Source organism: Agelaius tricolor, unplaced genomic scaffold, assembly GCF_023055355.1.
Source record: "Agelaius tricolor isolate 1412-34295 unplaced genomic scaffold, bAgeTri1.0.p SCAF_28, whole genome shotgun sequence".
Classification (NCBI taxonomy): Eukaryota; Metazoa; Chordata; class Aves; order Passeriformes; family Icteridae; genus Agelaius; species Agelaius tricolor.
Window position 1 is genome coordinate 3,117,687 of NW_027269288.1, and position 21,944 is coordinate 3,139,630.

At 54.6% G+C, this 21,944-nt stretch overlaps 1 protein-coding gene and 1 long non-coding RNA gene across 2 annotated transcripts; both read left to right on the top strand.

The window, feature by feature from the left end:
• Nucleotides 1-675: 675 nt before the first annotated feature.
• Nucleotides 676-21,505, top strand: SDHB (succinate dehydrogenase complex iron sulfur subunit B). Its single transcript, XM_071449184.1, has 8 exons — nucleotides 676-849; nucleotides 4,533-4,657; nucleotides 6,376-6,461; nucleotides 12,253-12,389; nucleotides 12,755-12,871; nucleotides 15,745-15,846; nucleotides 17,036-17,158; nucleotides 21,273-21,505. Exons 1-8 carry the CDS (start codon nucleotides 691-693, stop codon nucleotides 21,348-21,350), a joined length of 927 nt encoding a protein of 308 aa, XP_071305285.1. The 5' UTR covers nucleotides 676-690; the 3' UTR covers nucleotides 21,351-21,505.
• On the top strand, nucleotides 12,878-15,537 carry LOC139600759 (uncharacterized). The gene is made up of 2 exons (XR_011682657.1): nucleotides 12,878-14,333; nucleotides 14,422-15,537. It is a non-coding gene; the product is annotated as an uncharacterized lncRNA (long non-coding RNA).
• Nucleotides 21,506-21,944: the final 439 nt, after the last annotated feature.

Here is a 21,944-nt window from a genome sequence, read left to right on the forward strand (position 1 = left end):
CCTCTGTACCTTCTTCTTGTTCCAGTGTCCTTAAAGGTCCATAAATTTGAGATCCCAGATGCCCAGTCTTCAAATCCCTTTGGCTTTATTGAAGCTTGTCAGGGTTAGCTTTAACAAACTCAAGATTTCAGTGATTTAATGATCAAAACAGAAGTATGAGCCTGTGAAGTTAACTTGTGCTGGCTAAAAGTGGGCACTGCTTACAAGTAATCATAACAATTAATTAAAAACTAATTAGGAAAGTTACATCATTTCCAAGGGGGGCATTTTTTTGGCAGGGGCTGCCCAGGGAGTTCTCGAGTCCCTATCCCTGGAGGTCTCCAAGGAGGGCCTGGGTGTGGCACTCAGTGCTCTGGGCTGGGATCAAGGTGGGGATCAGCCACAGCTTGGACTTTAAGCTCCTGGAGGGACCTTGGAGGGCTTTTCCCACTTTAATGTCTCTGGGACTCTTTGCTTTCCAGCACCCACCATTTACCCCATTGGTGTTGGGGCAGGTCCACTTGAGGTAGGGGGTAGTAACACAGCTACCTCCATGCAAAACAACGATGCTGGGAATTAACGGAGAGAAAACAAGGGAGATTTAGGAAAGAAAACCAGGAATTTAGGAAAGAAAAAGGGGTCCTGCCCCCGTCCCACAAGGCGCGCCACACCCAACATGGCGCCTCTCCTGAGGGCGCCGCCACACTCAAAATGGCGGGCGCGCCTTCCCGTCAGCGCAGCAACATGGCGGCGGCGGGAGCGCTTCCGGGGCGGGCGGAACTGCGCAGCGCCAAGATGGCGGCGGCCGCGGTCGGAGTCTCCTTGAGGCGCGGAGTCCCCGCACGGCTCCTGCGGGCCGGGCCGCGGACGGTGAGGGGCCGGGGCGGCCGCGGGGGCTGGCAATGGAGCGGGGGAAGGCGTGACAGAGGCGGCCGGGGGCTGCAGGGGTCCGGGATGGGGGTGGAAGAGAAGGGCGGTGAGCTGAGGGGGAGAGGGAGCTGTGGGGAGGGAGCTGGAACTGGAGTTTGGGGTCTGGAATTGGAGTGTGGGGTCTGGAGCTGGAGTGCGGGGTCTGGAGGTGGATTTTGGGGGAATTAGGGATGGACAGGAGGGCAGACCTGGGGAAGGGGCTGGGGGCAGGAGGAGGTGAAGCAAAAGGGGGGAAGGAGCTGTGGGGAGGGGGCTGGAGAGCATCTGTGGGGTGTGGAAGGGGGAATTGGGGAGGGAAAGGGTGGGAGAGAGGGTGTGTGGGGTCTGGAAGGGGGATTTGGGGATGGACGTGAGGGAAAGGGTGGGAGAGAGGGTGTGTGGGGTGTGGAAGGGGCTGTGCAGGAATTGGGGTGGGCAGGGGGAACAGTTTCAGAGGGCTCGGGGTGGGGCTGGAGGGGGACTGGGATGTGGTAAAATCTGGGAAGAGTGGATGGGAAAATGGGGTGGGGTGCGAGGGAATGGGGTCTGTGGGATTTGGGAATAGGGTCAGTGGCAGAGGGGATGTGGGGTTTGGGAAGGAATAGGGTCAGTGGGAGAAGGGAGGGGGCTGGAAGGGGTCTGTGGGATTTGGGAGAGGGGAGGAGAAGCAGGAGAAGGGGATGGAGGGAGGGGGCAGGAGAGATCCAAGAGGAAGTGAAATAGGGGAAAAAGGGCAGGGCAGAGGGCAGAGAGCAGCTGGGTCTGGGAAGGGTTTGGGGGAGATAAAGGACAACAGGAAATTTGAGGAGTTGTTCAGGAAAAGGTTGGGAAGAGCAGTGGGAACAGGAGTGTGGAGTGATTCTGGGAGAGGGGAGCAGGGAAGGGAAGTGGAGCCCTGGAAAAGGCTGGGAAGAGCAGTGGGAACAGTCCAGGAGAAGGCTGGGGAGAGCACTCCAGGAAAAAATGGGGATGAGCTGTGGGAACATTCCAGGAAAAGGTTGGGAAGAGCAGGGAGAGCACTCCAGGAAAAGGTTGCGAGGAGCTGTGGGAACATTCCAGGAAAAGGTTGGCAAGAGCAATGGGAACATTGCAGGAAAAGGTTGGGAAGAGCTGTGGGAACATTGCAGGAAAAGGTTGGGAAGAGCTGTGGGAATAGTCCAGGAAAAGGTTGGGAAGTGCAGGGGGAGCTCTCCAGGAAAAGGTTGGGAAGAGCAGTGGGAACATTGCAGGAAAAGGTTGGGAAAAGCAAGGGGAGCAGGGCCGAGGGCGATCCCAGCAAGAGCAGGATGTGCTTGGGAATTCTGGGATAACTGGGCAGGGAGAGCCTCTGGGATTTGATGAGCAGCTTGAGGTTGGAATATCGCTCCAGGATCAGCTTGAGGTTGGAATATCGCTCTGGATCCTGGTAGGGGGAGCCCCAGGATATGTTTATATAAAACTTTAAAAAATGTATATAAAAATACTTATAATTTTTCCATATATATAAATATGTAAATATAAAAATCTCTATGTAAATGTATGTATCTGTAATTTTTATGGTTTTATATTTATCTACAAATATATTAATATAATGTGTGTATATACATTTATCTACAGACATTATACATAAAATACTTCTATATAAGTAATGTATCTAAAACGTGTGCATAAAGATATATAGATGTAAAATATAATTATATTATTGCAATTACACATACAATCCAATATACAAATACTTATAATTTACAAACACATCTATAAATACATGTAATTTATAGACATACATAGAATATATGAATTTGTTCCATATAAAGTGCACTGTATACTTATATGTACATATATATGTGTATGTATATATATATAAATACAAATATGATGTGTTCTACATAATGTGTAATATACACTGTATAAATAAATACATAAACTATAATTTTAAACACAATATATAAATAAAGTCAGCATGTAATTATGTCACTATAATGACAGTCAGTAGAATATACAAATGCATACATATAATTTATAAACACATACATATAATTTACAACTAAAATACACCATAAACGATGTGCACATGTGTGTGCACATATACATGCATGTTTGTGCCTATATATTTATATATAAATATATCATATACAATGTGTGATATAATCTATGCAATGCAATATATAATATATAAATGCATACAGTATAATAATAATAATAATGTGACTACATGCAGCATACAGTATACACATATATATCCACAAGTAATTCCAAACATATATATCATTTTTATATGTATAGGTGTGTGTAAATATATATGTAGTTGTTATCTTTTTAAATATTTTTTATATATGTGTGTGTATATATATATATATATATATATATTTAATTTTTTTTAATATATACACACATATCCATCTCTATATCTCCTCCTGGATCCCTCCTGGTGGGATCTGAGGCTGTTTTTCCCTGGATTCAGGATGGGATCTGAGGCTGTTTTTCCCTGGATCTGAGGCTGTTTTTCCCTGGATCCAGGATGGGATCTGAGGTTGTTTTTCCCTGGATCTGGGATGGGATCTGAGGCTGTTTTTCCCTGGATCTGGGGTGGGATCTGGGATGGGATCTGAGGCTGTTTTTCCCTGGATCTGAGGCTGTTTTTCCCCGGATCCAGGGTGGGATCTGAGGCTGTTTTTCCCCGGATCCAGGGTGGGATCTGAGGCTGTTTTTCCCTGGATCTGAGGCTGTTTTTCCCTGGATCCAGGGTGGGATCTGAGGCTGTTTTTCCCCGGATCCAGGGTGGGATCTGAGGCTGTTTTTCCCTGGATCTGAGGCTGTTTTTCCCTGGATCTGAGGCTGTTTTTTCCCCGGATCCAGGGTGGGATCTGAGGCTGGTTTTCCCTGGATCTGAGGCTGTTTTTCCCTGGATCCAGAGTGGGATCTGAGGCTGTTTTTCCCTGGATCCAGGATGGGATCTGAGGCTGTTTTTCCCTGGATCTGGGGCTGTTTTTCCCTGGATCCAGGATGGGATCTGAGGTTGTTTTTCCCTGGATCTGGGATGGGATCTGAGGCTGTTTTTCCCTGGATCTGGGGTGGGATCTGGGATGGGATCTGAGGCTGTTTTTCCCTCGATCTGAGGCTGTTTTTCCCTGGATCTGAGGCTGTTTTTCCCTCGATCTGAGGCTGTTTTTCCCTGGATCTGGGGTGGGATCTGGGAGGGGATCTGAGGCTGTTTTTCCCTGGATCTGGGGTGGGATCTGGGAGGGGATCTGAGGCTGTTTTTCCCTGGATCTGGGGTGGGATCTGGGAGGGGATCTGAGGCTGTTTTTCCCTGGATCTGGGGTGGGATCTGGGAGGGGATCTGAGGCTGTTTTTCCCTGGATCTGGGGCTGTTTTTCCCTGGATCTGAGGCTGTTTTTCCCTGGATCTGAGGCTGTTTTTCCCTGGATCTGGGGCTGTTTTTCCCTGGATCTGGGGCTGTTTTTCCCTGGATCTGGGGCTGTTTTTCCCTGGATCTGAGGCTGGTTTTCCCTGGATCTGGGATGGGATCTGAGGCTGGTTTTCCCTGGATCTGAGGCTGTTTTTCCCTGGATCTGGGGTGGGATCTGGGATGGGATCTGAGGCTGTTTTTCCCTGGATCTGAGGCTGTTTTTCCCTGGATCTGAGGCCGTTTTTCCCGGATCCAGGTGCTCCGGCAGGCGCAGACGGCGGCGGCGGCTCCGCGGCTGAAGAAATTCGCCATCTACAGATGGGACCCCGACAAGGCCGGGGACAAACCCCGCATGCAGACCTACGAGGTGGACCTGAACAAGTGGGTGTCCCTTGGGAATGGGGCTGGGGGGCAATCCCAGCTCCAGGGAATGGCTGGGAAGGGGCTGCCCACCCCTGGCATGGAGCAGCTCCTTGTGGGCACAGCCACCACGGGTGTCATCCCAGGAAAAAGGGGATTTAAGCAGATTTTCCATGGGAAACAGCAGACACAGGCACCATGGATGTTATCACAGGAAAAAGCAGATTTTCTATAGGCATTGTGGGTATTATCCCAGGAAAATGCAGATTTTCCATAGGCACTGTGGGTGTTATCCCAGGAAAACACAGATTTTCCACAGGAAAAAGCAGGTTTTCCACATTTCTGGACCATCTCTGGCATGGGTTAAAGAGGTGCTGGTGGCTTTAATAAACTTGATTTATTTGGGAAGTTTGGGGGCTGCCACAGAAGAGGGAGAGCAGCTTTTCCCAAGGCCTGGTGGTGGCCTGGCAGGTGTCAGGAGCAGTGACAGGGGATGGGGTTTGAACTGAAAGAGGAGAGGTTTGGGTGGCATTTGGGTGGAGAATTCTTCTGTGGGTGAGGTTTAGATGGAATATTGGAAAGGAATTCTTCCCCATGAGGCTGGCACAGAATTCCCAGGGAAGCTGTGGAAGTATCCCAGGCCAGGCTGGATGGGGCTTGGAGCCACCTGGGGTAGAGGAAGGTGTCCCTGCCCCTGGGAATGGGATGGGAAGGTCCCTCCAGCCCAGCCCCTTCTGGGATTGTGCATGCTGGAAGGGAATTCCATGTGCAGCTCACAATTCCCAGGGAGAGAAGGTGGGAGCTCTATCCACCCTTGCCATGGCTGTGGCATCTCAGAGCAGCTCCTGCTTCCCTGGGATCCTGGGAAGGGGCTCAGAAACCTCCCTGTGGATGCTGGGCCTGGATTTCCCTGAGCTGCTCCAGAAGGATCCATCCCAAACCCTTCCCGAGGGATCCACCCCAAACCATTCCCAAGGGCTCCTCTGGAGGGATCCATCCCAAAGCCTTCCCAGGAAGCTCCTCCAGTGGAATGCACCCCAAACTGTTCCTGAGGGATCCACCCCAAAACCTTCCCAAGGGCTCCTCAAAAAGGATCCACTCCAAACCCTTCCTGAGGGATCCACCCCAAACTCTTCCCAAGGGCTTCTCCAGTGGAATCCACCCCAAACCCTTCCTGAGGGATCCACCCCAAACCCTTCCCAAGGGCTCCTCCAGAAAGATCGACCCCAAACCCTTCCCAAGGGCTCCTCCAAAAGGATCCACCCCAAACCCTTCCCAAGGGCTCCTCCAGTGGAATCCACCCCAAACCCTTCCTGAGGGATCCACCCCAAACCCTTCCAGAGGGATCCACCCCAAACGCTTCCAGGAGCTGCCACTCCCACCCAGCCCTACTCAAACCCCACAGGAGCCACAGCTCTGGTTTTGGGGTGGCTTTGCCCCGGTGAACAAAGCCTGGGTGGTGCCCTGGGTGTAAAATGACAGAAATTGTCCCCCAGTGTTTGTCCTGTGTCCCTCGTGACTCACAGGGCCAGGCAGGGCTGTCACAACCTGACCCTGAGGAGAGGTCACTCAGTGGTCACAAGAGTCTGACCCACCCTGCTGCTCAGAGATCCCTGTTTGATCCCTGGGATTCACACAGAATTCATGGGAATTGTTAAAAACCCTTTTAGGTGCTGCTGAGTGTGGGTGCAGGGGTCAGACCCTGCACTGGGGGCTCTGATTTGGGATTTGTGCCACAGGTGTGGGCCCATGGTGCTCGATGCCCTGATCAAGATCAAGAACGAGATGGACTCCACGCTGACCTTCCGCAGGTCCTGCAGGGAGGGTAAGGACAGCACATTCCCACCTGGAATGGCCTTGGAGTGCTGTGTGTGCTGGGTGTGGGAGCCCCAGGGAGCTCAGAACCCCTCCCCTGACATCCCTGGGGATAAAACACCCGAGTGAGCCAGGGAGGAAAACTGCTCTGAACCCCCCTCCTGCACCTGTGGGGGTAAAACACCCAAATAAACCAGGGACTAAAACTGCTCTGAACCCCTCTCCTGCACCTGTGGGGGTAAAACACCCAAATAAACCAGGGAGGAAAACTGCTCTGAGCCCCTCTCCTGCACCTGTGGGGGTAAAACACCCAAATAAACCAGGGAGGAAAACTGCTCTGAACCCCTCTCCTGCACCCATGGGGATAAAACACCCAAATAAACCAGGGACTAAAACTGCTCTGAACCCCTCTCCTGCACCTGTGGGGATAAAACACCCAAATAAACCAGGGACTAAAACTGCTCAGAACCCTTCTTTTCCCACTGTGGGGTAAAACACCCAAGTGAACCAAGGAGTTAAACTGCTCAGAACTCCTCCACCCATGGGGATAAAACACCAAGGAGTAAAACTCTTCAGAACCTCTCCTCTCACACCCCTGGGGATAAAATACCTGAGTGAGCCAGGGAGTAAAACTGCTCAGAACTCCTCTCCTCCCATCTCTGGGGATAAAACACCCAAGTGAACCAAGGAGTAAAACTCTTCAGAACCTCTCCTCTCCCACCCATGGGGATAAAACACCCAAATAAACCAGGGACTAAAACTGCTTAGAACCTCTCTCACCTCCCAGCTCTGGGGATAAAACACCCAAATGAACCAAGGAGTAAAACTGCTCAGAACTCCCTCCTCCCATCTCTGGGGATGAAACACCAAGGAGTAAAACTCCTCAGAACCCTCTCCTCACACTGCTGGGGATAAAACACCTGAGTGACCCAAGGAGTAAAACTCTCCTCCACCCATGGGGATAAAACCAAGTGAACCAAGGAATAAAACTCAGAACCCTTCTCCTCCCACTGTGGGGTAAAACACCCAAGTGAACCAAGGAGTTAAACTGCTCTGAACCCCTCTCCTCCCATCTCTGGGGATAAAACACCAAGGAGTAAAACTGCTCAGAACTCCTCCCATCTCTGGGGATAAAACACCCGAGTGACCCAAAGAGTAAAACTCTCCTTCACCTGTGGGGATAAAACCAAGTGAACCAAGGAGTTAAACTGCTCAGAACCCCTCTCCTCCCATCTCTGGGGATAAAACACCAAGGAGTAAAACTCCTCAGAACCTCTCCTCTCACACCCATGGGGATAAAACACCAAGGAGTAAAACTCTTCAGAACCTCTCCTCTCCCACCCATGGGGATAAAACACCCAAGTGAACCAAGGAGTAAAACTGCTCAGAACTCCTCTCCTCCCATCTCTGGGGATAAAACACCAAGGAGTAAAACTCTTCAGAACCTCTCCTCTCACACCCCTGGGGATAAAACACCCAAATGAACCAAGGAGTAAAACTGCTCAGAACCCCTCTCCTCCACCTGTGGGGATAAAACACCTGAGTGACCCAAGGAGTAAAACTCTCCTCCACCCATGGGGATAAAACCAAGTGAACCAAGGAGTTAAACTGCTCAGAACCCCTCTCCTCCCATCTCTGGGGATAAAACACCCAAGTGAACCAAGGAGTTAAACTGCTCCGAACCCCTCTCCTCCCATCTCTGGGGATAAAACACCAAGGAGTAAAACTGCTCAGAACTCCTCCCATCTCTGGGGATAAAACACCCGAGTGACCCAAAGAGTAAAACTCTCCTTCACCTGTGGGGATAAAACCAAGTGAACCAAGGAGTTAAACTGCTCAGAACCCCTCTCCTCCCATCTCTGGGGATAAAACACCAAGGAGTAAAACTCCTCAGAACCCCTCCTCTCACTTCTGGGGATAAAACACCCAAATGAACCAGGGAGTAAAACTCTTCAGAACCCCTCCCACCCATGGGGATGAAACACCTGAGTGAACCAAGGAGTGAAACTGCTCAGAACTCCCTCCTCCCATCTCTGGGGATAAAACACCCAAGTTAACCAGGGGGTAAAACTGCTCAGAACCCCTCTCCTCCACCCACGGGGATAAAACACCAAGGAGTAAAACTCCTCAGAACCTCTCCCACCCATGGGGATAAAACACCAAGGAGTAAAACTCCTCAGAACCTCTCCTCTCACACCCATGGGGATAAAACACCAAGGAGTAAAACTCCTCAGAACCTCTCCTCTCACACCCATGGGGATAAAACACCAAGGAGTAAAACTCCTCAGAAACTCTTCTCTCACACCCCTGGAGATAAAACACCTGAGTGAACCAAGGAGTAAAACTGCTCAGAACTGCCTCCTCCAACCCATGGGGATAAAACACCCAAATGACCCAGGGAGTAAAGCTGGAGTTGGTGCTCCCAGGGTGTAATGACACAGTTCTGAGCTGCCAGCTCCAGTAATTCCTTCCACAGCTCCCAGTTGTTCCAGTTTCTCTCCCAGTCTGGTTCTTCTGCCGCCTCCCAGTGCGTGGGGAGATCAGGGAGAGATTCCAGCAGCGAGGCTGAGAGGGCAGGGCTGGAGTGGGAGCAGTGGGGGCTGTGCCAGTGCTGCTGTGGGAATCAGACTGGGTGAACTGGGAGAGAGCACTGGGGACTTCGAGGAACAGCTCCAGGAATCTTCTCCTTGGCCCTTTGGCCGAGGGCAGGGGTGGATTGAGGAAAAGGGCACCGGTGATTTGGGGTTGTGGCTGCTCCCAGATCTGGTTTGGGGCTGCTCACAGACTTCCCCTGGGAAAAACTCCTGAGTCACGGGTCACACTGGGCTGTGGGAGTGCATTCCTGGCTGGAATGGCTCTGGATTTAGGGTCACACTGGGCTGTGGGAGTGCATTCCTGGCTGGAATGGCTCTGGATTTAGGGTCCTGCAGAGCTGTGGGGATGCATTCCAGTCTGGGATGACTCTGGATTTAGGGTCACACTGGGCTCTGGGAGTGCATTCCAGGCTGGAATAACTCTGGATTTAGGGTCCTGCTGGGCTGTGTGAGTGCATTCCAGGCTGGGATGACTCTGAATTTCGGGTTTTGCTGAGCTATGTGAGTGCATTCCAGGCTGGGATGACTCTGGATTTTGGTCCTGCTGAGCAGTGGCGTTGCATTCCAGGCTGGAATGACTCTGGATTTCGGGTCCTGCTGAGCAGTGGGAGTGCATTCCTGGCTGGGATGACTCTGGATTTAGGGTTGTGCTGAGCTATGTGAGTGCATTCCAGGCTGGGATGACTCTGGATTTAGGGTCACACTGGGCTCTGGGAGTGCATTCCAGGCTGGGATGACTCTGGATTTAGGGTCCTGCAGAGCTGTGGGGATGCATTCCAGGCTGGAATGACTCTGAATTTCGGGTTTTGCTGAGCTGTGTGAGTGCATTCCTGGCTGGGATGACTCTGGATTTTGGTCCTGCTGAGCAGTGGGGTTGCATTCCAGGCTGGGATGACTCTGCATTACCGAGGTGGGTCTGCAGGCAGGGGCATTCTCAGGGCAGGCAGTGCCTGTGGCTGTTTTGTCTGGGGTGGGAATGGAAAGCAGCACTCCTGAGGCCCCTTTTCCTCTGGAATCTGCACGACAGGGCAGGAATTCCACACGGGCTGGGGCTCCCAGACAGCCACAACTCTTGCCCTGAATATTTTCCCTGCACAGGACGGGTTTTCAGGCTGGGCTGGTTCCATCCTGCCCCTCTGTGGCTCCCCCAGTCCCACATTCCTGCTGCAGGCCCTGCTCCCCTCCCAGCTGGCTGGAAAATGCCTGGGAGCCTTTCTGCAGTGGGAGGAACCTCGTGGCAGTCCAGGGACACCCTCAGAGGGGTCATTCCATCCCTTTGTTGGGCTATTTTTGGGCCCCTGCTGCCTCCTGTCACCTTTGGGAGGGCAGTTTGTGCCCTGGGAATGGGCATGAGGGGAGGGGGGAATGGGGTTACATTCCTGAATTTCAGGGATGATTTGGGGCATTTTATTCCCCTTCTGTGAGGAGAGGCTGTGGCAGCTGGGCCTGTTTGTTGCAGAGATGGGGAGGCTGAGAGGGGATCCCATCAATCCCTATAAATATTTCCAGGGGGTGCCAGGGGATGGTGCCAGACCCTTCCCAGTGGTGCCCAGAGACAGGACAAGGAGCAGCAGCCACAAATTAAAACACTAAAATTCCATTAAAACACAAAAATTCCTGCTGAACCTTTGCAAAAACAGTTCTTTTCCTGGAGTGGAATTCCAGCTCCCACTTTTAGAGGGAAAAAGGGTGGAGTGAGGTTTGTGAGTTTGCTGTCACTTGGATCCATCCTGTGACCTCCAAGGCTGTGAAAGGAAGGGCAGTGTCAGCCTGGATTCAGGTTTTAGGGGGAAAAATGGATGCTGAGCACCTCCTCTGACTGCTAATCCCATGAGTAGCTGCTTTACTCCAGCTTGGATCCATCCTGTGACTCCCAGCACAGACAGGAAGGACAAAACCAGGCTCAGTCGGGGCTTTTAGGGGCAAAAAAGGTTGGACAGAGCCCAGGGAGGTCCCAAACCCCCCTGGACACGTTCCAGTGCCACCTCACCTGCTCCAGGGCTGGGCTGGAAGATTCCCAGAGGTCCCTCCCATCCCTGCCAGCCCTGGGATTCTCTGGCTGAGGAGGCTGCAGCAGTTCCCCATGTTTTAATGCCATTTTTGGTTGTGGTTTTGATTTTTTTTATTTATTTTATGCCTTTCTCGGCTCCCACCTCGTGCCCCAAACCCGAGAGCAGAGCTGGATGTTCTCCCCTCCCCAAATCACACCCAAGCCCCCTCATTTGCTGCTGGGGAAGGAGCTGCCCCATGGAAAAAGGGGTTTTGGTGCTGGTGAAAGCAGCTCCCATGTTTGATCCCTGCTGAAGTTAAAAAACTTTCAGCCCCAGTGGTGAATTCTGATCTTCTCCTCATTTGGGGCATTTGTGGGATGGATGAGGACTCTGGTGGAGTGGGAGGAGTTTTTTGGGAATCTGGTGGATTGGGAAGAGGTTTTCCAGGACAGGTGAGGACACTGATAGAACAAGAAGGGTTTTTTGGGGATGGGTAAGTCCTCTGGAGGAGCAGCAGGAGGCTTTTCCAGAGCCTGTGATGAGACTTTCTGGGGTGGGTGAGGACCCTGGTGTGGTGAGAAGAGACTTTTTGGGGTTTGTGTGGATCCCAGCAGGTTGGGAAGAGCCTTTCCAGGAGGTTTTCTGGGGTGAGTGAGGACCCTGGTGTGGTGAGAAGAGATTTTTTGGAGGTAAATGAGCATCCCAGCAGGTTGGGAAGAGCCTTTCCAGGAGGTTTTCTGGGACAGGCGAGGACACTGATAGGACAAGAAGGGTTTTTGGGGATGGGTGAGGCCTCTAGGGGAGTGGCAAGGCTTTTCCAGAACCTGTGATGAAGTTTTCTGGGACAGGTGAGGACCCTGGTGTAGTGAGAAGAGATTTTCTGGGGTTAATGTGGATCCCAGCAGTTTGGGAAGAGCCTTTCCAGGAGGTTTTCTGGGGTGAGTGAGGACCCTGGTGTAGTGAGAGGAGACTTTTTGGGATTTGTGTGGATCCCAGCAGGTTGGGAAGAGCCTTTCCAGGAGGTTTTCTGGGACGGGTGAGGACCCCGGTGGGTTGGGAAGGGGTTTCCCAAGACCCTGTCAGGTTGGGAAGAGTTTTTTTTTGGGATCCTGGTGGATTGGGAAGAGCCAAGCAGAGTTTCCCCAGGACAACCCAGGGGGATTTTTTGGGGGCCAGGAGGGAGAATCCCACACTTGGCTCTGCTTTTCCCCCTCAGGGATCTGCGGCTCCTGCGCCATGAACATCGCCGGGGGCAACACCCTGGCCTGCATCAAAAAAATCGACAGTGACCTCAGCAAAGTCACCAAAATCTACCCCCTGCCCCACATGTACGTGGTGAAGGACCTGGTCCCGGTGAGTGCAGGGCTGGCATTGGCCAGGGGACAGCCTGGGCTGGGCGCAGGGCGTGGCAGCTGCCACCAGGGCCAGGTGTCACTTGGGTGGGTCCCAGTGACTCAGTGTGTGCTGGCCTGGAATGTGGCAGCTTTGGGGAGGGAATGGCACCTCCTGCTCGGCTGTTGAGGTGTGAATTGGAGGTGAAGCTGTGCCAGGAGGGGATTTAGGTGGGATTTTGGGAAGAGGCTGTGCCCCCGAGGGTGGGGCTGAAGGGAGGGGTCAGGGCCCCACGGCGTGGACAGCAGGGGTGGGATGTGGGGGTGGGGATGTTCCCTGATTCTCCTCAGCCCCATAAGCAGATCCCTGTGCTTTTCATGCCCCAGGACCTGAGTAACTTCTACGCCCAGTACAAATCCATCGAGCCCTACCTGAAGAAGAAGGACGAGTCCAAGGAGGGCAAGCAGCAGTACCTGCAGTCCATAGAGGACCGCCAGAAACTGGTCAGAGCTGCAGCTTCAGTGCTGAAACCTTCCCAGAGCAGCCCAGGGTCCCAGCTGAGCCCTCAGCCCCTTCCCAGTCCCACAGGGTGGGACACAGCCCCACAGCTCAGCACAGGGAGCTGGGCTTGCCAGGGGGGCTCTGATCCCATTGCCCCCCATCCCACTCCCCTGTGGAATTCCTGCTGCTGGGAGCACTCTGCAGGCTCCAGGCTGGAGCATTCCAGTGGGGAGAGGGTGTCTGCCTGTGCTCCCACCTCGCTGGGCTTTTGCAGCCTGGAAGGCTCCTGGGAGAAGCTCAAGTGCAAGATTTGGGGTGTCTGTCTTGAGCAGGGGGGATTTTGAGGGGAGTTTTTTGAGGATGGAGGAGGAGCAGCTCTTTACGAGGTTGATGGTGTGGCCAAGTGTGGATTTCCATGGCTGCCACAGGGATTAGGGGTTTTTCCTCTGAGCTGCCAGGATGGATCCATCATTCCAGGACTCTGAGCTCAGCCTGTCCCTGCTCCACTGGGGAGGCACCAAATCCCCATTTTGGGAGGGAGAGGTGGATGTGAACAGCAGGAAGGGAGGCTGAGCAGAGGGGTTCAGGGAAACACTGCAGGTGTCTGCAAGCTGACATCCCATAATAATAGCCCCTGGTGTGACACCTGAGCAGCCCCAGGGCTGGACAGGCTGCAGGAATCTCTGTCCAGAGGCAGCACTTGCAGCTTCTCTGATCCCTGTGAGCTCTGAAGGGACTTTCCCTGCCCTGGGAGTCCCCTCCTCAGCCAGGTGGGAACAAGGAAACTCAAAAGCCCCACCTGGAAAACGGCTCTTGATCCCTTTGCTGGAATTCCTCTCCCTTTGGGATCAGCCTGTGTGCAGGAGAATCTTGGATTTGGCTGAAAAATTCCTTTGAATCCTCGATCCTTTGGAGAGGTGCAGTTAAAAATGAGATTGGAGTGAGGAGAGGGAGCTCTGCCCTCGGGGCTGGCAGCTCTTCCCAAAGGCTTGTTAGGAGCTGCTGGGAATTCTGGCACCAGGAATCTCCCTGAACTCAAACTTTTATCCCAGAATAACTTTCAGGAATGTGAATTAAGCCAGGTTGGGCTCTGTCTCTGTCTGGGAGAAGTTGCTGGGCCAAGGGAGGCTTGAGGGACCCTGAGCTCCTCAGTTTCCTGTCCAGGATGAGAAATCAGCTCCTCATCCCAGCAGGAATGAGCAGAACTGCCTGGATCACTTCCACATAGAACTCAGCTCCTCCTGTGCCTGGAATAAACCTGCCCATAAAAACAGGGAAGTGATCCAGGGGGGAAATGATCCAGGACGTGCCAGGTGCCCTCAAGGACAGGCTGCACCCAGGGCTGCCAGGCAGACTCTGCCCTCCCTTCCTGCTCAGCACACCTGGGATTGTCCACTGGGGACAAATCCCTGCCTGTCCTGGCTGGGATGGGCTGGGAGGAGCTGGGAGTGCAGGGGAACCAAGGTGGGAGTGCAGGAGAACCAAGGTGGGAGTGCAGGAGAAGCAAAGTGGGAGTGCAGGAGAACCAAGGTGGGAGTGCAGGAGAACCAAGGTGGGAGTGCAGGAGAACCAAGGTGGGAGTGCAGGAGAAGCAAAGTGGGAGTGCAGGAGAAGCAAAGTGGGAGAGCCCAAGGTGGGAGTGCAGGAGAGTCTGAGGTGGGAGTGCAGGAACCCAAGAAGTGCAGGAGAACCAAGGTGGGAGTGCAGGGGAACCTGAGGTGGGAATGCAGGAGAACCAAGGTGGGAGAGCAGGAGACCCCAAATTGGGAGTGCAGAACCAAGGTGGGAGTGCAGGAACCTGAGATGGGAGTGCAAGAGAGCCCTGGGAGTGCAGGAGAACCAAGGTGGGAGAGCAGGAACCCATGGTAGGAGTGCAGGAGCCCAAGGCAGGGGTGCAGCAGAACCCAGCAGCTCCCCTTTCCTCTCCAGGCCCCTTTTCCTTCCCCTGCTGCCCCAGATCCTGGTTCATTGCGTGGCTCCTGGAACCATGGAATGAATACCCTGAGCTGGAAGGGGGCCACAAGGAGCCTGGGGGGACCGCAAGGACCATGGGGGGGACCACAAGGACCATGGGGAGCCACAAGGACCTTGGAGGGACCACAAGGACCATGGGGAGCCACAAGGACCATGGGGGGGACCACAAGGACCATGGGGGGGACCACAAGGACCTTGGAGGGACTGCAAGGAGCCTGGGGGGACCACAAGGACACTGGGGGGACCACGGGGACCACAAGGACCATGAGGGGACCACAAGGACCATGGGGGGCCCACGAAGAACATGGTGGGGACCACAAGGACCATGGAGGGACCACAAGGAGCCCGGGGGAACCACAAGGACCATGGGGGGGACCACAAGGAGCCTGGGGGGACCACAAGGACCGTGGGGGGACCACGAGGACCTTGGAGGGACCACAAGGACCATGTAGGGACCACGAGGAACATGGGGGGGCCACAAGGACCATGATGGGGGCACAAGAACCATGGGGGGACTACAAAGACCATGGAGGGACCACAAGGACCCTGGGGGGGCCACAAGAACCATGAGGGGACCACAAGGACCCTGGGGGCCCATGAGGAACATGGTGGGGACCACAAGGACCATGGGGGGGACCACAAGGACCTTGGAGGGACCACAAGGACCATGGGGGGACCACGAGGAACATGGTGGGGACCACAAGGACCCTGGGGACCCATGAGGAACATGGTGGGCACCACAAGGACCATGTAGGGCAGCTCCTGGCCCCGGTCTGGGAGGGTCAGGATTGTTCCCCTCAGGAATTGCTGCCTCACACAGGAGCTGCTCCGTGGGGACAGGGGTGGATCCCCTGTGTCACCAGCCCCGTGGTGACAGCGTGCCGTGTCCCCTCCCTCGCAGGACGGGCTCTACGAGTGCATCCTGTGTGCCTGCTGCAGCACCAGCTGTCCCAGCTACTGGTGGAACGGGGACAAGTACCTGGGCCCCGCCGTGCTCATGCAGGTGAGGACAGACACTTTGTCACCTGCCAGTGTCACCTGCCAGCGTCAGTGTCACCTGCCAGCGTCAGTGTCACCTGGCCGGTGTTGGTGCCTTGGAGTGGCTGCCTGGAGCAGAGGCCACACAGGGTTAAGAGGATGAAGTGAGTATTTATTAAAGGCTTCAGTAGGCACACCTTGGGCAGTCAGAAGCCTCTGAGGCTACACCCACAATGGACAATGGGCACAAGTTTTTCAGACAATTATAAATTTTTAACCCCATTTGCATATCAGGGGTTCATGCTCCAATTACAGCTTCAGGTGATGAAGTCATTTACCCCCAGTTTGCTGCCCCCCAGCTCATTTTGTTTGTACTTTTTGGGGTCTGAGGCTGGAGGGGGTCCTTGAGTTTCAGGCCCAGAGCAATTGTTGTGTCCCAGCAGAATGGGAGAACAGCAGCTGGCACTGTGTGGAGTGTGGAGCTGGGCACTAATGCAGCACAGGATCTGAGAAATACAGAATAGAAAATCTCAGGCATCAATGTCACCAGCCTGGCCTGGCACTGCTGGGTGGGTGTCACTGTGGGATCCCCAGCTGGTGCCAGTAGGGTGTGTGTCCCCAGCAGTGTCCCTGTCCCAGCAATGTCTCCAACAGTGTCCCTGTCCCAGTCCCAGCAGTGTCCCAGCAGTGTCAGTGTCCCTATCCTAGCAGTGTCCCAGCAGTGTCCCGGCAGTGTCCCCGTCCCCAGCAGTGTCCCCATCCCAGCAGTGTCCCTGTCCCACCAGTGTCCCTGTCCCACCAGTGTCCCACCAGTGTCCCTGTCCCAGCAATGTCCCCGTCCCACCAGTGTCCCTGTCCCCAGCAGTGTCCCTGTCCCCAGCAGTGTCCCCAGCAGTGTCCCTGTCCCCACCAGTGTCCCACCAGTGTCCCTGTCCCAGCAATGTCCCCGTCCCACCAGTGTCCCTGTCCCCAGCAGTGTCCCTGTCCCCAGCAGTGTCCCCAGCAGTGTCCCTGTCCCCACCAGTGTCCCAGCAGTGTCCCTGTCCCCAGCAGTGTCCCTGTCCCAGCAGTGTCCCAGCAGTGTCCCCGTCCCCAGCAGTGTCCCCAACAGTGTCCCCAGCAGTGTCCCAGCACTGTCCCTGTCCCAGCAGTGTCCCCATCCCCAGCAGTGTCCCCATCCCCAGCAGTGTCCCCAGCAGTGTCCCTGTCCCCAGGCTTACCGCTGGATGATCGATTCCCGGGATGAGTTCACGGAGGAGCGCCTGGCGCAGCTGCAGGACCCGTTCTCGCTGTACCGCTGCCACACCATCATGAACTGCACCCGCACCTGCCCCAAGGTACGGGGGACAGCGGGGACAGGGGGGGACACAGGCTGGCATAGGGGGACACAGGGGACATGGGGGCATACGGGGACATGGGGGGACACGGGGACATGGGGGGACATGGGGAGGCACAGGGGGACAACGGGTCACAGCCTGGCTTGGAGGGACATGGGGCATGGCCTGGCATGGGGGGACACAGGGCACAGCATGGAGGTGACATAAGGGGACACAGCCTGACATGCAGGAGACATGGGGCATGGCCTGGCTGGGAGGGAGGGGACAGAAGTCACTGGGGCAGTGTCACACCCTGGCATGGAGGGGACATGGAGCACAGCCTGGCATGGGTGGACACGGGACATAGGGCACAGCGTGGCATGGAGGAGACACGGGGCATGGCCTGGCATGGGGGGCACACAGGGCACAGCCTGGCATGGAGGGCACACAAGTCACTGGGGCATGGAGGGGACACAGCCTGGCATGGGGCACAGCCTGGCATGGAGGAGACACGGGGCATGGGCTGGCACAGGGGGACACAGCCTGGCATGGGGGGCACACAGGGCACAGCCTGGCATGGAGGGCGCACAAGTCACTGGGGCAGTGTCACAGCCTGGCATGGAGGGGACATGGAGCATAGCCTGGCATGGAGGGGACACAGGACATGGGCTGGCACAGCCTGGCATAGAGGAGACATGGGGCATGGCCTGGCAGGGAGGGGACACAAGTCACTGGAGCAGTGTCACACCCTGGCATGGGGGGACATGGAGCACAGCCTGGCATGGGTGGACACAGGACACAGGGCACAGCCTGGCATGGAGGGGACACGGGACATGGGGCACAGCCTGGCATGGAGGGGACACAGGACATGGGCTGGCACAGCCTGGCATGGAGGGGACACGGGGCACGGGCTGGCATGGAGGGGACACAGGACACGGGGCACAGCCTGGCATGGAGGGGACACAGGACACGGGGCACAGCCTGGCATGGAGGGGACACAGGACACGGGGCACAGCCTGGCATGGAGGGGACACAGCACATGGGGCACAGCCTGGCATGGAGGGGACACAGGGCATGGGGCACAGCCTGGCATGGAGGGGACACGGGGCACAGCCTGGCATGGAGGGGACACAGGACATGGGGCACAGCCTGGCATGGAGGGGACACGGGGCGTGGGCTGGCATGGAGGGAGCAGTCAGGTCACAGTGGCAGTGCCAGCCCTGCCATGGCACCAGGACATGGTGCTGGCCCCCAGCCAGGCCTGGCACTGCCAGGGATCAGGGACAGCCACAGCCTCTGGGAATTCCATCCCAGGCCCTCTCCTCCCTCACAGGGAGGGGTTATCCCAATTTCCCACCTAAAGCAGCACAGGGACTCCTGGCGTGGTTTGGGTTGGAAAGGACCTTAAAGTTCCTCTCACTCCATGGCAGGGACGCCCTCCACTGTCCCAGGGTGCTCCTGCAGCCCCATCCAAGCTGGCCTTGGACACCTCCAGGGCTGGAGCAGCCACAGCTTCTCTGGGAGCTCCATCCCAGGGCCTCTCCTCCCTCACAGGGAGGGATTTCCCCCAATATCCCACCCAGACCTCCCCTCTGTCACTTCAAACCACGTCCCCTTGAACTGTCACTGCCTGTCCCCATCCCTCCTTTTCCCAGCTCCCCCTGAGCTGCAGCAAGGCCACACTGAGGTCTCCCCATCCCTTTTCCATCTCTTTTCTGGAATTCTTGGTGGTTTCCATAGGAAAAGATCCTTTCATGTCCCAGTTTTCCCCAGACTTCCCCATTTTGGGGACACCCAGAGCTCCCAGCAGAGCCAATGCTGGGTTCAGCTTTTCCTCCTCTGACCCCAGGATTTGGGAGCAGGGCCTGCCAGGAGAGCTCCAGGGAATTTCTGAGTGCTCCAGGGAATTTCTGAGCTCTCCAGGGAATTTCTGAGTGCTCCAGGGAATTTCTGAGCGCTCAGGGAATTTCTGAGCTCTCCATGGAATTTCTGAGCACTCAGGGAATTTCTGAGCTCTCAGGGAATTTCTGAGCACTCAGGGAATTTCTGAGCACTCCAGGGAATTTCTGAGCACTCCAGGGAATTTCTGAGCACTCAGGGAATTTCTGAGCGATCCAGGGAATTTCTGAGCACTCAGGGAATTTCTGAGCACTCAGGGAATTTCTGAGCACTCCAGGGAATTTCTGAGCACTCCAGGGAATTTCTGAGCATTCAGGGAATTTCTGAGCACTCCAGGGAATTTCTGAGCATTCAGGGAATTTCTGAGCTTTCCAGGGAATTTCTGAGCACTCAGGGAATTTCTGAGCTCTCCAGGGAATTTCTGAGCACTCCAGGGAATTTCTGAGCGCTCAGGGAATTTCTGAGCACTCAGGGAATTTCTGAGCACTCCAGGGAATTTCTGAGCCCTTCCTGTGCAGAGCAGAGGGAGCTTTCCCAGTGTGGCTGTGTCTCTCCCCAGCCTCACTGCTCCCTGTCAGGGCTCGACCCCAGAGCTTTCATCATCCCAGAGCAGGAAAGCCCCACAGCCCTGGAGTCAGGCTGTTCCCAGGCTGCCTCTGGAAATCCAGACACCCATAAAAACCTGGAATTCTGTCCTGAATCTCCCTTTGATCCCCATCAAAGCCCAGCTCCCAGGGACAGTTTGGCTCCAGGGGCAGGAGGGGAGCTCCAGCTCCGTGTCCTGCTCCAGGCTGGGCTCTTCTCAGGGAAACTGAGGCTGGGATGGGGCAGAGCTGCACCTGGACCCCCTGGAATTCCCAGTCTGCCCCAAAATTGAGGCTGGGATGGGCCTGGACCCCCTGGAATTCCCACTCTGCCCCAAAACTGAGGCTGGGATGAGCCTGGACCCTCTGGAATTCCCAGTTTGTCCCCAAACTGAGGCTGGGATGGGCCTGGACCCTCTGGAATTCCCAGTTTGTCCCCAAACTGAGGCTGGGATGAGGCAGAGCTGCACTTGGACCCTCTGGAATTCCCAGCCTGGCTGGAGTCAGAGCTGGCCCAGGTGTCCTGAGCCTCCCTGGGCTGGAAAGGAGGGTTCATGTCAGGGATTTTTAGGGAAAAAAGAGGTGTTGAGGAGCTCCTGTAACAAATATTTTAATGAGTAGCAGCACATTTGTGAATTTGCTACAGTTTAAATCTGTCCTGCAGTCTCACAGCACAGAAAGGAAGGACAATATCAGCCAAATTCCAGCTTTCAGGGGATAAAAAAGTGGGGTAGCAGCAGATTTGGGAGTTTGCTGTCACTTGGATCCATCCTGAGATGTCCCAGGGGTTGGAAGGAAGGACAGAATCAGCTCAACTCCAGCTTTTAGGGAAAAAAGGGATGCTGAGCACCTGCTCAGTGCAGAGAGGAAGGACAATATCAGCTGAATTCCAGGGTTTGGGGGGGAAAAAGGGGGAGGAGCTGCAGATTTGGGAATTTGCTGTCACTTGGATCCAGCCTGTGACCTCCCAGGGTTTGGAAGGAAGGAGAATGTCTGGCTGAACTCCAGGGGTTTTTTGGGAAAAAGGGGTGCTGAGAACCTCCTGGACCAAGTATTTCTATGAGTAACAACTCATTTGTGATTTTATTGTGGTTTGAATCCCACCTGTGACCTCCCAGTGTTTATAGGAAGGACAGAACCAGCTCAACTCCAGGTTTTAGGGGGAAAAGAGGTGGGGTAGCAGCAGATTTGTGAGTTTGCTGTGGCTTGGGTCCATCCTGTGACCTCCCAGCTTTTAAAAAGTGACAGAACCAGCTGAATCCCAGCTTTTTTGGGGGGAGAAAAGGTGGAATAGCAACAGATTTGGGAGTTTATTACAACTGTAACCTATCCTGTGACCTGCTGGGGTTTGAAAGGAAGGAGAGTTCCAGGTTTTAGGGGAAAAAAGGTGGAACAGCAGCAGGTTTGGGAGTTCAGTAGGGGATGAGGAGGAGGGAAGGGAGGAGAAGGAGGAAGAGGGAAGGGAAGGGAAGGGAAGGGAAGGGAAGGGAAGGGAAGGGAAGGGAAGGGAAGGGAAGGGAAGGGAAGGGAAGGGAAGGGAAGGGAAGGGAAGGGAAGGGAAGGGAAGGGAAGGGAAGGGAAGGGAAGGGAAGGGAAGGGAAGGGAAGGGAGGTGCTGCAGCCCCCCCAGGCTCTGAGCAGCCTCTCCCACAGGGGCTGAACCCTGGCAAAGCCATTGCTGAGATCAAGAAGATGATGGCGACCTACAAGCAGAAGGCAGCGACTGCCTGACCCCAGAGTGACCCTGGAGTGACCCCAGAGTGACCCCAGAGTGACCCTGGAGTGACCCCAGAGTGACCCTGGAGTGACCCCGGAGTGACCCTGGAGTGACCCTCACACCTGTGCCAGGGTTACCTGTGCACCTGCAATAAAGGCTGTAAAGAACAGCTCCGGCTCCATCCTTTATTATTCATTTATTACTCATTTATTATTCATTTATTAATTCCCCTTCATGGAGTGTTTTGCCAGCCCAGAGCTCTCAGGGCTGGGAGGGTCTGGGAATCCTGGGATTGGCTGGGAACAGGGAATGGGGGAGGGATCCTGAGCCTGAAATCCCAAAACTGAGGGTTTGGAGCTCCCAGGAGGCAGGATGGGGACAGATCCACCAGGAGCAAGTCTGGTTTGTATTCCTGATTTCTTCTCCAAATCCCAGGAAAATGGGATTTTTTTTTAGGGATGAATTCTTCTCTCTGATATTTTTACCTCCAGATCTCAGTTCCACCAGGAACAAGGTGTTCTCTTCCCACCCCATGAGACCCTGGTTTGTATTTCTGATATTTAGTCCAAATCCTAAAAAAATTGCATTTTTAGGGGTGAATCTTCTCA